Source organism: Sander vitreus, chromosome 11, assembly GCF_031162955.1.
Source record: "Sander vitreus isolate 19-12246 chromosome 11, sanVit1, whole genome shotgun sequence".
Classification (NCBI taxonomy): Eukaryota; Metazoa; Chordata; class Actinopteri; order Perciformes; family Percidae; genus Sander; species Sander vitreus.
The window spans coordinates 22,457,089-22,472,762 of record NC_135865.1 but is presented as its reverse complement, the minus strand read 5'-3'; the positions used below and the strand labels follow the sequence as shown (position 1 = coordinate 22,472,762).

Here is a 15,674-nt window from a genome sequence, read left to right as displayed (position 1 = left end):
GTCAGATAAATGTAGTGGAGTAAAAAGGGCCATATTTCCATCTGAAATATAGGGACTATAATAAAGCATAAAAGTAAAGTACTTAAGTAAAGTAGAAGTTCTGTGCGCACACACACACGTTTGTGGCACTATCTTTGTGGGAACCCGCCATTGACATAATGCATTCCCTAGCTCCTTACCCTAACCTTAACCATCACAACTAAATGCCTAACCTTAACCCTCACCATACTAATTCTAACTCTAATCCTAAAACCAAGTCTTAACCCTCAAACAGCCCTTTAAACTTGTGGGGTCCAGCATTTTGGCCCCACAAAGCTGTCGGGACCCCACAAGTATACTGGACTCCCGGTTTTTGGACCCCACGAATATAGTTAAACAAGAACACAAGTGAAGCAGTCACTCATCTGTACTGAAAATAAATACATCTTTATTATTCTCATCTCTACAGAGTGATCCCTCCCCTGCATCCCACTGACAAGACATCAATACAAAATAAACATAATTATTAACAGACGTCAACAGAAATTAATAGAAACCAGACAGTGAAGTGAAATTAGAAGTATGTGAAGGATTTTCTTGATCAGTTAAAAAAATAAAAGGACGTAGAGCCTCGGAGCTCACAGTGAGTGTTGGTCCAGCAGAGCAAAGTTTGTGACATGAAAGATAAACATTTTTAAACAAACAAAAGTAATTAAATGGTGAAGGGAATCAAAGGTCAGAGGTCCAGTTAATAATGAATTAGAGTGTTGAAGAGAAGACTGTGAGATGTGGCTGAAGACTCAGAATCAATAAGTGGACATTTGAGCTCAGATTCTCTTCACCATGTATAATTATTTCCCAAACATCAAGAATGAACATCAACAACAACAAAAAGTAAATAAATTGTTTTCCAAAAAAAAGTTCCGCTTTCAGTAGATCATTTTAATTCTAATGTGTCTGTCTAGACATTTTGAAAATCATTGTTCCACAAAGATAAAAAAAAAAAGTAGTTATTTAGGAGTGTGTTTTAGCTTGATTAATGGGTCTCCCAGCCAATCACACTCAGCTATGGTGGGTGCGAGTGCTTGTGTCACTTCAGCTACTCCCAAGATTTCCAGTTTTCCATAACTGTTTAACGGGAAACCTGCGAGGGACCACAATCACTACACACAGGCATTAATGCTGAAAAAAAGAAATGTTGTTAAATGGTCATTAGTAATTCAATATTGTAAATCACTTCTGTGGATTCTGTGCAAAGAGGAGGAAAATCAAGAGTTTCTACTGCAGATTAATTAGTATCAGACGTGCAGGTAGACAGTTTGTGCTGAAGTGAATGACCTAAAATGTTAGCAGTGATTTACTGATAATCTATTTACATTAGTCTCAGTAATCAATATATATGTTCGTATTATTGCACACAGATTTGTCATCGGACAGTGGGAAGCTAACATGCTAAGGTGACTAACATGCTAACGCAGCTAAGGTTTGGGCTCCACTGCCTGCTCACCCATACATGACCCGGCTCGCTAAGCTCCTCCCTATGACCTGACATTACACCATCATCATCATCATCATCATCATCATCACTGTCACCATGACAACTTACTGAAACCTCCTGCTGCAGAGTAAGCTTTGACCTCCATAGTACCTCATGACAAACATACTAACCTCTTCACCTGCTCCGTAACAATCAATACACACACACACACACACACACACACACACACACACAAGCAAAGAGTGTGAGTGTTACACGCACAAACCCTAACCCTAAAGGAACAGTCCAACATTTCGTGAACCCTTTCAGTTCAGGATGTGTTTAGCCTAGCTTAGCACTAATCACAAAGAAACAAACAGATTCAACTGTGAATGAGGCAAGTGGAACAAAAGCACAATGACAATGATGATGAGGATGATGATGATGAAGGAATGTTGACAGATGTTGGATCATAATCCCTTAATTGTATATTTTTAAAAATCTTTTTAAAACTTTTAAGAGAAGGTGAAATGTGCATGGAACTTTAAGGGGTAAAAGTTTGACATAAGACTTTACTCTTATTTAGGATCAAGGAATGTAACCCCAAACGAAAAGCTTGGATCACCAGTTCATTAAGGCACATCCAGTATTTGTAAGGGAAGTTGGTCCTGTGTGTTGCTCTGATAACATGTTTAAGGCTCCAATCATCCAAATTACTACATGAATGACTGCTGAAAAAAAAGCAACTGATTATTTATTATTATTATCATCATCATCAGGACGGACTGATCTGGGGCAAAAGTACTTGATGGGGACATGACTGGGACTAGTAGTGGTGTTACTGGTAGCACTGGTACGACTGTTAGCAGTCCTAGTTGTAGTACTCGTAGTATTAGTGGCAGTGTAGCAGTTAGAGGCCTGGCTTTGATCAAAACAGCTTAAAAAAACAAAAAACAGGATGGGATGAAAAGACAACACATCATCCCTGATGGGCACAGGCTGGTTCAGACTGGCTTTCCCAGCATGCATCACACCAACACATTAGAATCAAACAGACACGTAAACGTCCCATCTGAGGCCCGGGCGGGATTTATCACATGTAGGCAATGTGCTCATTTCGTCATCAGTGTTCCAGACATACAGTGTTACAGACACATAGTGCTCCACACAGACAGTGTTACTCAGCTATACAGTGTTACAGACAGACGGCGTTGCTGCTCAGGCTGTGGTAACTAAGGCTGAAGGTGAAAGGGGGCGGTGCATTGCTGTTGCCGCGACTACTGCGGGTGTTTCTTGCCGGGCAGGGGCGATCGCCGTGGCGAGACGGCAGCCAGCAGCTCGCTGTAGATCTCCTGTCGGACCTCTTGCGCCACGCTCTCTCGAATCTGGAAAAGAGACACAACATTTAAACAGCCGCTGTCTGAATTAACTCAGGTCCCACGTACAGACATGAAAGTGGTATCAATCTTCTCACCTCACTCTCAGCAAGAAGGCAAATAAGTCAATTTTCCCAAAGGTCAAATTGTTCCTTAAAAACAGCTGCATTGTGAAAAATGCTCCAGCAGTTTGTCTTTTAGATGAAGCGACATCTTGTCACTTTTTCTGGTCTGCAGTAACCCATTTTAAACAACTGTGTGACAACAGGGGGCTTGAAAGATTCTTTAAAATGCCCGTTGTGGGATTAATAAAGGATTTAGAATCTTTTGAACAGTCATAAGAAAGCATTCTGCTGCTAGGTACCTTTTCTTTATCCTAACACTGCTTGTGTATGACCCAACAATGTAAAATGCAGTGTTCATTTTGTCAACAAATCCTATGACAAAAGAAAACGACAAAAACAAGACTAAATAAAAAGAAACATTTAAAACAAAAACTCTGACAGAATGTCTTACAATTTTCATCAACAAATAAAATGATAACGTGAAAGACAGAGAAATGGACAATGTTTTCTCATTGGTCGTTTTTCTGCTATACACACAGTTAACATAAATTACATAATGCCAATAATAAACATAAGGGTTGACTCTTTAATCACTAAAGTACCAGTAAAAGTGCTGGTGGAATGCTACCTCTCTGATAAGCTGCTGCAGGTTCCCCACTCTGACTTCTCCTGCTGCGCCCTCCTCCTCTTGTATTTCTCCTCCTTCTCCTCCTCCTCCTCCTTCTCCTCCATCCCTCTCTCCCTCCTTCTCTTCCTCAGTGTGTGTGTTGGGTCGAGGAGGGGGGGCAGGGTTTATGTTAATTGATGCCCGGTACACGCCTCCTCTCTGCTCGCCGCTTCCTCCTTGGACTGGACTGGAGGATCGGGAGGAGCAGTTGGTGGAGGGGGCGTTAACGTCGTAGCTGAGCTCAGATTGGAGATAGAGCTGCTCTCTGAGGAGGTCCGACACCTGGGCAAACAGGAAAAGGTCATACATTAAGAGAAACTTTATTAGCTTTATATTTAATTGTGTGTGTGTGTGTGTGTGTGTGTGTGTGTGTGTGTGTGTGTGTGCGCGCTGACCGGCTCCATGGCTCTCAGTGCAGAGGCGGTGGACAGGCTGTCAAGACTGCCATCTCTATGGAGACTCTGAGGAAGAGAGCAGGTCACATCACGTCAAGTTAATCAGTTTAGTTTGTGATCACATAAATTGTCTTAAAAGGTGCTCTAAGCGATGTCACGCCTTTTTTTTAGGCTACAACATTTTTTGTCACACACAACATCTCCTCACTATCTGTTAGCTGCCTGTCCCCTGAACACACTGTAAAAAAAACACGGTTTCTGTAGACAGCCCAGGCTCCACAAACGCCAACAAAAACTGTGCCAACCTGCACCACACAACATAACAAAAAGTCTTCCAGCGTTCCAGCCAATAACCGAAAAGAAGGATTTGAGGGGGGAGGTTGAGGGGTTAGTGCGCGGAAGCACGGAAGGGAGGGGGAGGGGAATGGATGAGGAGGAGGGAGGGGCGAGCTAGCCTCGTTTTGTTCTTATAATACTTCGAACGTCAACAAGAAGTGCTGTCACCCAACATCGCTTAGAGCACCTTTAAAAAGGGTTTTAATAAACTACTACAGTAACAGTTCCTGACCAGACAAACGCATGTACGTATATATGTACTTTATATATGTTGTATGTATATACTTTGAAGTGTGCCTGTGTGTAGTGTATGTAAGAAATATTAATATACCCTGCGGCGTCTCTATATGCGTCTATACCCTGCGATGTGTGTGCATGTATGTGTCTTGTGTGTGTATACTCTGCGTTGTGTTTTGTGCTTGTACAACCTGTATAATGTGTTTATACCCCAAAGTGTGTGTTTCTTGTGTATACAGTGTGGGTGGTTTGTATACCCAGGAAACGTTAGCGTTTTCCTGCATCCCTTTAATTGGCTAATAACATTCAAAGCGGGTGTTTCCCTTAGAAGCAGAGCGGAGAGGCGCTTCTGGGGCGCTTCTTAAACATGCTGCGGTGCGTCTGGTGGAATCACAAGCATTGTCTGTGCGCGTGATCAGCTCCGGTGCCTGCGACACAGCTGCACCCTGTGGAAGCCTTGGTAATGTATTGTCACTGTTGTGAAATTAAACCACTATTAAAATGTCTCAATCGAAATACAGTCAGAATATCCTGAGTACCCGATGATGTGTGTGTTCTGTGTGTATACCTTGCATTGTGTGTGTTGTGTGTATATACCCTGTGTTGGGTGTGATGTGTCACCTTCATAAGTCTGTCTTCCAGCTGTTGTTCCAGCTCCTGCAGTTCCTCTCTGACCGCTGACCTCAGAGACTGAAGCTGCTCCACCTCCATCCTACACACACACACACACACACACACACACACACACACACACACACACACACACACACACACAATGTTATTTTGTGCCACATGTACTGTACATTGTACACTGTAGTACTGTACATGTACATTTTGTCATACTGTGAAACATGTATCTGTTTGTTTATGAGTCACCTGTCGGCAGGGCTCAGGTGTTTGTAGACCAGAGCCTGCTGTCGGATGATTGACAGCTCCAGGTCCATCATCTGACTGCGGAATAAGTTTAGACTCTGCCTCTTCTGCTTAAACTCTGCCAAAGACTGAAAATTGAGAGTAATAAAGTGAAACGAAGGTTAATAATAAAACAGTCTCAATATATCTAGAGATGTTTTCCGCTACCAGTATTGGTATCGGCTCCGATACTGCCTAAAACGCTGGTATCGGTATTAGGAAGTACTGGAGTTTATGCACCAATCCGATACCACGTAATAAAGCCCTAAAGAAAATCTACGTTAAAGTAGTTTATTTATGTTCTTTTTCCGTTATAACTGACTGTCAAACTGCATAATAAAAGAAAGTTCTGTGGCGTTCATTGTTTGTGTTTGTTCATGTTTCACAAAGAGTTTAACTTGAGCCAGACCGACACAAAGATAGAAATCATATCGCATCCATACAGGGATAGTAGTATACACTTGTTAAAACATAATAAAATATATGACACACTGGTATCGGATCGGTACTCTGTATCGGCCGATACGCAAGTTCAGGTATCAGAATCGGTATCGGGAGGCAAAAAATTGTATCGGGCCATCTCTAAATACGTCATACTGCAAACTAACAGTAGGTACATTTTAAATTATGCAAAGCTAGTATGGCAATTTATTATATATGTATGACCGAGTCAGAGAACTTATCTGCCTTCAAAGGGAACTTTGTGATTTTGTGTTTGTGTCACAGAAGTCAGGTAAAAGCTGTACAAAGGGAGATTTAAATCTTTATTTGCAGGAATAATCGCTGCTGGATTTAACACACAAAAATGGAAGGAGTGATGACGGTACCTGGTGGCTGGGCTGAGCTGCTCTGTGCTCCCTGAACGCGTCTGGAGTGTCGGCTCGGTTCTACATGGAGAGAACAGTGATGTCAGGACAGGAAGTGGAACACGAAAAGCTGACGAAATGATAAGTAAGAGCTAACCTACTCAAAAATAAACAACAGGAAGGGATGTCATTACCCCTGGTCTTGGAGAGGGGTTTCAGGGGTCTAGAGCAGCAGGGAACAGCTGATCAATCGCAGTTTGACACTTAAGGAAATACGCCTATTCACTTTTATTGCCAAACATTGTTGCCCCTCCCATGTTCGTATGCTAAATATGAAGCTATGAAAAAAAAGCCAAAGTTGTAATACACTGAAGTTTTCATTTAAAGATAGTAAGACTACAACCATTATTTACTACAGTTGGTGACAAGAGCTTAGGGGGCTAGGACTGAAGAGGACTAACCTGGCTCAGACTCTGAACCGTTCCTCTGATGTCATGCAGAACTCTCCTCAGCTGCATCTCAGTGCTGGACGGGCCCTGGCTGGGTCCTTGACCTGGAGCAACATAAGGAGCCAGCCCCGGGTGGAGGCTGTGACCTGGGCCTAGGGTTGAGGCCAGGTCTGGGAAGAAACCTGGAGCAGGAGGAGCAAACCCTGGATGGAGGCTGTGTTCTGGGGCCAGGTGTGGAAACGCCAGGTTTGGGTTCATGTTGTACCCATGGTAGCCGAGGTAGGGTGAGGCAAACTGCGAGCAGTGAGGAGTGGCATGGTAGGGTGACTGATGGCCATATAGATGATTGTAGTCTTGGTGGTGCATTGCTGGATTTCTCGGATGCAGGTTGCCCAGATTGACGTGGTGAGGTGCCGTGGAAGTGGAGGGCTGATGCAAGTTGGAGAGGCTGTCGTGCTGGGGCATTGTGGGAGTTGTAGGTTGGTAGAGACTGTTTAGACTAGAATGGTGGGATAAGTTGTGTTGGTGAAGGAGGTTAGGAAGACTGGCGTATGGATGGAGAGGGGCATGGTACTGTGGAGGAGGGTTCAATGTGAAGGGGTATTGGCTGGAGTTAAGGCTGGGACTAGGATTGGGGCTTGGGTTAACATACTGAGTTGTAGGATTAGGGTAACGGTAATGGTTTTGGTTGGTGCTAATGTTCTGTTGGAACTGGCCTGGCTGCCGCTGATTGGAGGAGAGATCAGGAACGCTCTGGGTGCTCCAGGAGTGGGCAGGGCATCCTGACCAATCAGGAGGAGGGCTGCAGCTTTGCAGGGAGCAGGTTGACCGCAGCAGGTGGCGTGGGATAGGTTTAGGTGGGATCGGAGCTTCTGTGGGAAGCCTTAGTGGTTGGTTGATAGAGCCAGACGAGGAGGCAGGGTTTATAATCAAAGTAGACAGACAGTTGGTTTGTCCTTCCTCCTCCTCTACCTCTTCCCCGTCCCCTTCGGCCTCCTGGTTGTATTTGAAGGAGAACCTGGGCTGCGTGCAGGACGCCTGACCTCGCCCAAACTGGATCCTGACAGAGGACACGACCCTAGAGGGCGAGAGGAGCGAGGAGGGCAGGGAGGACGACCGCTGCATAGGGACGCCGCGCCTTCCTCGTCCTCGTCCTCTGCCTGGGATTTGGGGCGAATCGGCAGACTGGGGGTCAACCCGCTGCCCACCCCGGGTCAGCTGGCTCTGTTTGGCTCGGATCAGAGCGTTTAAAACTGGAGAGGATGGAGCAGGAGGAGGACAAAGTGGAGAATCATCTAAGAATGCATTTTCTTCTTGGGCCTCGTCCTCAGCACCCACTCCGTCCGTGGGTGGTTCTGTGTCTGTAGCTGTCTCGTTCTGGTTCTGGGTGTGTTGAGGTTCTTGTTCTACAGCGGACAAACTCTGGGAAATCTCCTGTTCTGGTTCTGGTTCAGGATCAATCCGGTCCCCACTCTCAATTGGATCTTCCTCCTGGGTCTTATCCTGCGGCGTTTCCATTGGTTTGTTCCTTGGGAGGTGGTGGACTGAGTACTGTGGAACCTGCTCTGAACTCCCATCATCCCCAGCAGCACCATCAGGCTCCGCCTCTTCCTCTCGGCCATCTGGCAGCTCGAATGCTGGTTGGTCCATTGCGACGGGCGTGGCCACATCTAGTGAGGGGTGTGATGTCACAGTCGTCTCGCTGTCACAGCTGTCACTGCTCTCCTGCACCTAATCACAATTAATTAACAATCAATTAACAGTAGTGGATGAGGTACTCAAATCCATAACCCTAATCCTACATTAAGAAAGAGTACCAATACAACAATGTAAAAATACTACAAAGTAAAGGTCCTGCATTCAAACTCCTTCTTAAGCCAAAACACAGAAGTAAACGTATTCATTTTGTAGAAAAATGGCCGCTGTGGCTCATATATTATTATATTATTAGATTGTTACTACTGAGGCATTAATGAGTAAGCGTCATTTTACTGTTGTAGCTGGTTGAGGTGGAGCTACTTTTAAAAGGTCACAAGATAAGATAGATCTGAAGGCTCATGAGATGACTAATGAGATAGACAAAAAAAAACTAAGTTCTGCCAAACAAATGTATATTGTTGTTGTTGCTTTTTTCTGAAATATTATATATATATATATATATTACAGTTAAACAGCTTAGAAGTTTAGTGGAGAAATCTGTGTGGGGGACAGTGTTCACTCTGATGAATTGCAGACTGCAGACATGTGAGAATCTGCAGCAGAGATAAATGTTCCAGACTGCCTTACAAGGTATGGAATCAGTTTCTTCCCCATGTGGTTAATCTGCAGGGATCTTTCTCCTTTGTTTTTTTACGAGTGGGTTCAAATAACTTAAAGGTCAAACTTGGTGATCTAAACTGGAATACAAGACTTCAAACAAAAACTCAAACCTTGAGGTAGCTGTTGGAGTCAGCCGAGGGCTCCTCAGCAAAACCACTGCTGTCTGACTGCTGACTGACTGTCCTTAACAGATCTGAAAGAGACACACAGACAATGATTATTCCTGCAGTACACTGTCTGTCCAAGTGATGGCAGAGTAGAATAATTTATACTGAGCATGAAGCGACAGGACAGTCTGTACTCACTCAGAAAAGGTCTGAGTGAGCTGAGACACAGGAAACATGTTTATAGCATACCGACACAGGCTGCAGATGTAACTCTTCCAGATACACTGGATAGGAGTGCAGCAATGTGCCAACAAACACTTTCAAAATATAAAACAAAAAAATCTGCTTTTAAAGGGTTTTATGTGGAAGGAAATGCTTTCGACACATTTGTTAGACCTAAAAGATACACAATACACACACCTGTGTGTTTACAAGAAAACCCCACAGGGCACCTTAAGTTAAGTCAAACATTAAGGTCAGAAGTTGAAAACAGAGGTAAAGGTGAACTCACCGGTGGCTCTGGAAGTTTTAGGTGGCAGAGCCTCATCTTCGTTACTCTGAATCTGAAAGAACAAAAACATACACTGGGTCAACATGCTTGTTCGCCAATAGTAGCAGCACTTCATCAGGCTCCTCACAAGGTAAAAACCGCTATAAAAGTTCAATCCACACTGGTTTTATAGTCTTACAACGCTACTAGTTTGGGTCCTATCTTTTTTCTTTTCTGGCATGATTACACATGCCAGACTTCACATGACTGTAAAGTGTAAGCTCCACAGGAAGCCGTTCAAACAACACAAATCTCCTGCTGTCTATATATTGTGAAATAATTAACTATACCCATAATGATCAATCAAGGTCAGCATTTTCACTGTGAGCTTTCTGGTTTCAATATACGCATATGGGGAAATGGACTCAATGAATCAACAAATAGAAGCAATGATGCTTTCTTCTTGTATATACTTAAATCTTGCCCCCGACAAATACCCCTCACATTATAATTTCAAAACTTAAACTGTGGAACACTCTGGAAACCAAATGAAATTGAAAAAAAAAAAAAAAAAGTAAAACAATGAAAAATACAATAACTACAAACTATAATGACTGGTGAGAAGAACCCAGGAGAACACTGTACCTCCTCCATGTCGAAAGAGTCGGTGTTTTCCATGCGAAGCTGGGCCAGCTGGAGCGGGGCCAGGGTGGGGTGGGCTTTCTCTGGGGTAGAGGTCAGGTTCTCCTTGTCCTCTTTGACCACCTGGGATCCTTCTTCTAATCTCTGATTGGTTGACTGAGAGTCAGATTCTGGTTGATGCTCTCCATTGGCTGCTGGTCCGGTTTTGCTCTGTTCAGGGCTGATGGGAAGCAAGATGTTATGCCACAGTCAGAACGAAATTTGCTTCCCAACGAGTACTTTTACTTTGATACTTTTATAATATATAACTAAAATATTTCTGTACTTTATCTTAAGAAGGATTTTGAATGAAAGACTTTTACTTGTGGAGTATTTTTACACTGTAGTGGTACTTTTACCTGAAGTATCTAAGTATTTCTTCCACCACTGCAAAATGGTTTAAATATTAGCTCGCTAACATTAGCTACTGGTCTGTCCAGCAGTACCTGTCGGCTCCATCCCCGTTGGTTTCCTCGGCAACTGTTGCCAGGGAATAGCTGTCTTTCTTGCGCATGTGTTTCTGGTTGACAGTCTCCGCCTGGTGGTCGGAGTCGGTACTGCAGCCGTCCTCTTCTGGACCTGGGTGTGCGTGACCGTTGGTGTGTGTGTGATCAGGGGTTGCGTGTCCGTTCGGCTGTGTGTGTTGGTCAGGCTTGTGCGCTTCAGGCGACTCGGAGGCGGCTGCATACAGGTTGTGTTTGGTGATGGTTTTCTTGAGGAGTTTGGCAACGTTTCGAGCCGAGCCGGTCCTCCTCAGCGGAGGAGATGACTCATCTCCCCCTCCTTCTCCTCCGTCTCCTGCTGAGATAAAAACATTTCAAAATAAAAACACTATCATTCAAACGTAGTGCTTGTTTTATATTATAAACTGTGACATAATATATTTGTCAACCTATTTTTTGTCCATGGTAAAAGACGAGACGTTATTGAGACCAAACAGACTTTTTGGAACTACATTTCTATTGGTCTATATTAAGAGCTGACTAAAATAGAATTTGACAATAAAAAAAACGAGACAAAACTTTTTTTCTTCCAATCAGTTAAATAAAAATCAATCTGACAGCAATTTGCTTGTGTTTGGTCTACAATGCTCAAATTTGGTCTTAACAAAAAGTGTTTTCATCAACTAAAACGTGTATTGATCATCTAACAAGGTAAAAAGGTTCCTGGTTTTCTTTGACGACAAAACTGAAAAGTAAAGTAAAAAGGAGAAAGTTGATTAACAGTGACTAAAATTCACATGGAACTCTGAACTATGACTATGAATAAATTAAAAATTATTCAACTCTTGGAAAAAAAAAGTCAAATTTTTTGTCTTTCGTAACTCTCATTATGATTTACCAAATGCAGTCTATATTTATCATATAGCCTCAAAAGGTTTTGTTTGCTATGTAACAGTCAAAAATCAGTGTAAGATTCTGTCCGTGGCTCTCTGCTCCTCAAAGTTTTGACTGTAGAAAAAACTGTCCTACTGTGGCCTGGGTGTGGTTGCCATGGTTACCTTGGTCCCTGGAGCTGATGCGTTGGACAGGCTGACCAGAAACCTGACTGTAGAGCTGGAAAAACTCGTTAGCTACTGTAGTCAAGACCTCAATTTGACGGAAACGACCTGAAGAGACAGAAACAAAACAACAGTTACAAAGTGCTTCACGGAGTCACAATAAAGACAGAAAAGGTGCAAACTAGGAAATACAAATAAAAGCTTCTGAAAACAAAAGATGCATTTTTTTTAAAGATTTGCACTGACTTGGATTCTCTAAGATTTAAAAAAAAAAGGCTGTTCCTAACCTGCTCCTTTAAATGTAATGAATGGCACGGAGTAGATCAGGAGACAATTTAGTTAAAAGCATAAACATGTCAACATCCAGCAGCACTCTTCCTCCTCTGAGCCAGTTCAAATATCTCTGCTGGTTGGATGTTTCCTCTACAGGATGAAGAACTCTTTTTCTTCAAAACAGAATAAACTCTACCAATGAGGTTCAGGTGCAGTTTGTCTTGTATCAAGAAGCTTCTAGAGATGGTGTCAGCGTCAACAAGACGGTTGTGTCCGATTCACTCTATTGTGCTCTATAATCTAATATAATATAAAAGGACAAAAATAATAATGTCCTCCATTTTATTTTTTGTAGGAGTAAGGTAAAGCACTGCAATAGAATGAAGAAAAAGTACACTTGATTGTTGTAAGAAACAAAAAAAATACTAATATTGGAAACATTAAATACCACTGGCTGATTCTTACATTTGTTTCACAAAAATAAGTGGGATTCAATAATTATCTGAAATAAAAGCTTCATGTTGGGACTGGACACAGACGTCAGAGCCACTCCTCCCTCCCTCCTTCTTCTGTGGTTGTGTAAGTCAAGCTGTCAGTCTTGTCTCTAACAGGATGATGACTTGCATACTTTCCTCCCTTCCGCACTCGTCTCTTCACCCCTCCATCCCTTGCTGTCTAAATATATCAGTCTGTTATGAAACACAGACTTCTGTCTTTTGTCTGTCCCGCTGTAAACGCCACATAACTCCCTCTAAAATGTTATCACCTGAAATATATAGCAGAGGCCTGCTTGCTCTTACTCTCTCACCTCTGATCTAATTCTGACCTCTAACTCCTTAAAAAAAAAAATAGACTCGTGGTTGACACATTTCATTGGCAGCATTCAGTTATATCACTGTTCTCCCAACTCCAATTTTGGGGATTTTTATTCTTATTTAATCTTAGATGAAGGACTGAAACTTCTTTACTGGATGAAAGAAAACAAAAGAAACTAATCCATTAAGAAGTTGTCTATACATCCATAAGTACTTATTATGGTGTAAACATTGTACACTACCTGGCCAGCACCAAATAGCCAACAGACAAAGTTAGCAGCTAGCTGGTGAAGAAAGTAGAACATTTAGCAGCTAAGAAAAACTCTCTCTTTCTCAGGAATTGGTGGAGACCAGACCGGTGCTAAAAGGAGATTGAATATTGGACTTCGGCAACTGCTGAGGGATGCTAATGTTTCTTTGTGTCTGCTGGATGTTGGCGTAGGAAGCCGTTTGCTAAAACGTTAGCCGGAACAATTTTTACAAATTGATTATATGCCACTGTGAAGTTTTCAACTTGTTCTGTTGGCCCAAAAATAAATTAGCAACAACAAGCTGCAAATATTCTGAAAGAAGCTACAAATAAATAAGAGCAACTTTGGGTTAAAACACATAGTAAACACATGATAGTCAGTCAGTCATACAGTTTCAGTCACATCTGGACATGATGACAGAAACTCTTATTACAGCAGCTGTGTGTGTTGATAGTAATACTGTGTGAGTCTGTTTCCTGCTGACTGCTGACTCCACACTAATGCTCATTCTGAGGATCCTAAAAGAGGAAGTTAGGAATAAGAGAAAACAACCCGTACTCCCTATCTTTTTTGTCTTCATCCCAAGGGATTCGTGCAGATGGTGAGAACAGAGCTTACATAACACACACACACACACACACACACACACACACACACACACACACACACACACACACACACACACACACACACACACACACACACACACACACACACACACACACACACACACACACACACACACACACACACACAATCCAGGGAACCGATGGAACAGTATGAGAATGTTCGGGAAAAGAAAAAAAGCTTCTAGAAACCACAGACGGACCGAAGACTGTTAAAGGAGCAGTTCACTTTAAAAAATCTAAACAGATCCAGTTCTGATCTGAGTCACTGCAGCTTTTCGTAAAGTTAGTTAGCAGTTAGTTTTAAACAAGAAACATTTACTACATCAGGCTTAATCAGAAGGCAATCCGCAAAGTCACACAGCATTTTTAATGCTTCTTATGTGTATATTAATGTTCCCTGGTGTCAAAAAGAGCTCACGAATTCAACTCAACCGCATGTTTTTCCGCAATACTGTGAATACACCATAACACAGTCCTGTGATTGAACTGCTTGGCTTTCACACCACTAACACCAGAGTTCCCGCCCTTTCAGGCGATCTCGAACTGGTTGTTTAGTTTAGACCCAGAGTTCGACTGACAGCTTTCACACCAGATCAAACAAACTGAACCAAACGGGCAAACACACCAGAGTTTATTGTAACCGAACAAAACAGGTTATGTATGAAAGCACCCTTACTGTATATGCTGATATCCATTAATCAATTTCCCATAGAAGGATCTTTTTTTGATACTACCACTTAAAGTTGCCAAAGTTTTTTTTTTTTTTAACAGTGTTTTTAAGTGATGGACATTAGTGATTCAGTGATACAGTGAAGAGCATTCTGACAGGGAACAAGCTCTTCTTTAGCTCATCCACTTTCTCTCAGTGTGTCATCATGAGCCATTTTCCTGCTCGACAGACTAAATGTTGGCCCTCTTCTCTCCTCCTGAATCAGTTCATTGAGCTTCAGCGTGCGTGCAACCAATTAGCATGTGACTCATTTAGTTATCTGCAGATAACAAGAAAATTAGGCCGTGATCCTGAGATAAGCAGATGGAAACAATATGTATGTGTTCCCATAATGCACTGTGACAAGTTGTTTGATTTAGAAATCCAACCCTTTAGGTTAATACCTCTGGTGACCATTGATCAACAGATTGAAAAGACATCTCAATCCCAAACAAACAGAAAGACTGATCAGAAATCCATTTGTTTACCTGTGTCAGATAAATGAATTAGACTTTGATGTGGCTGTTCAAGTACTTGGACAAAATAATCAAAGAATAAATCTGCACCCAGGCTAGTGACAAGAAAGGACTCTTGAGTACATATGTTACATATACATATGTTTTAACTTCTTGTCTACGCCAGAAGTGGGAATGTGTTGCATTGTGTAGGTTGACACCTGATGCTTATGATCACCCTACACCATGTTAGCATATATCTAACCAGGTAATATTATACACACACACAGCGTGAAGGACTGCCATAGCTGGAAGAAAATGAGGGACGTGCATCCGCGGAAGCCCGACAAACATCGACTGATATTACACCAGTTCTCCCACACAGGATCAGTCGTGTTACTGTTAAAATAGTCATGGTAACTGGTCAGATTGTGTTGGTATTTGGGTTTTATTGTTTTATGTGTTTATAACAATAAGATATTATAACAGCTGCCGGTTTACTACGATATGGGATTATTATTATTGTGTAACAAGCTGATTATTCCAAATTATACCATTCATAAAATATATATTATGTATTAGATAGTTTGTGTTTCAATCAGTTAAATTAGATTTCAAACCAACAATGTAAAAATCATCTGGTTTGTGATCGCCATAGACACATTGAGATACCGCTGCACCACAAAGTGAGCTAGTTAACGTCAAACATAACTTTGCGCCAACGATGGCATTTTTAATTTGATAT

At 42.2% G+C, this 15,674-nt stretch overlaps 1 protein-coding gene across 4 annotated transcripts in view; it reads right to left on the bottom strand.

Annotated features, from left to right (window-relative positions):
- Positions 1-407: 407 nt before the first annotated feature.
- itprid2 (ITPR interacting domain containing 2) overlaps positions 408-15,674 on the bottom strand; it is a 40,098-nt gene continuing 24,831 nt past the window's right edge. For 2 of the 4 annotated variants that reach the window (XM_078262372.1, XM_078262375.1), the window contains 12 exons: positions 11,798-11,905; positions 10,743-11,097; positions 10,261-10,477; positions 9,637-9,688; positions 9,129-9,211; positions 6,712-8,430; positions 6,272-6,331; positions 5,409-5,533; positions 5,130-5,244; positions 3,960-4,025; positions 3,526-3,846; positions 408-2,841 (listed from right to left, as the gene is read on the bottom strand). In XM_078262372.1, coding sequence (XP_078118498.1) covers positions 2,734-2,841; positions 3,526-3,846; positions 3,960-4,025; positions 5,130-5,244; positions 5,409-5,533; positions 6,272-6,331; positions 6,712-8,430; positions 9,129-9,211; positions 9,637-9,688; positions 10,261-10,477; positions 10,743-11,097; positions 11,798-11,905 — 3,329 coding nt within the window. In that variant the 3' untranslated portion in view covers positions 408-2,733. The remainder of the gene's footprint in view (positions 2,842-3,525; positions 3,847-3,959; positions 4,026-5,129; positions 5,245-5,408; positions 5,534-6,271; positions 6,332-6,711; positions 8,431-9,128; positions 9,212-9,636; positions 9,689-10,260; positions 10,478-10,742; positions 11,098-11,797; positions 11,906-15,674) is intronic. The other 2 variants (XM_078262374.1, XM_078262373.1) reach the window with 2 other exon arrangements.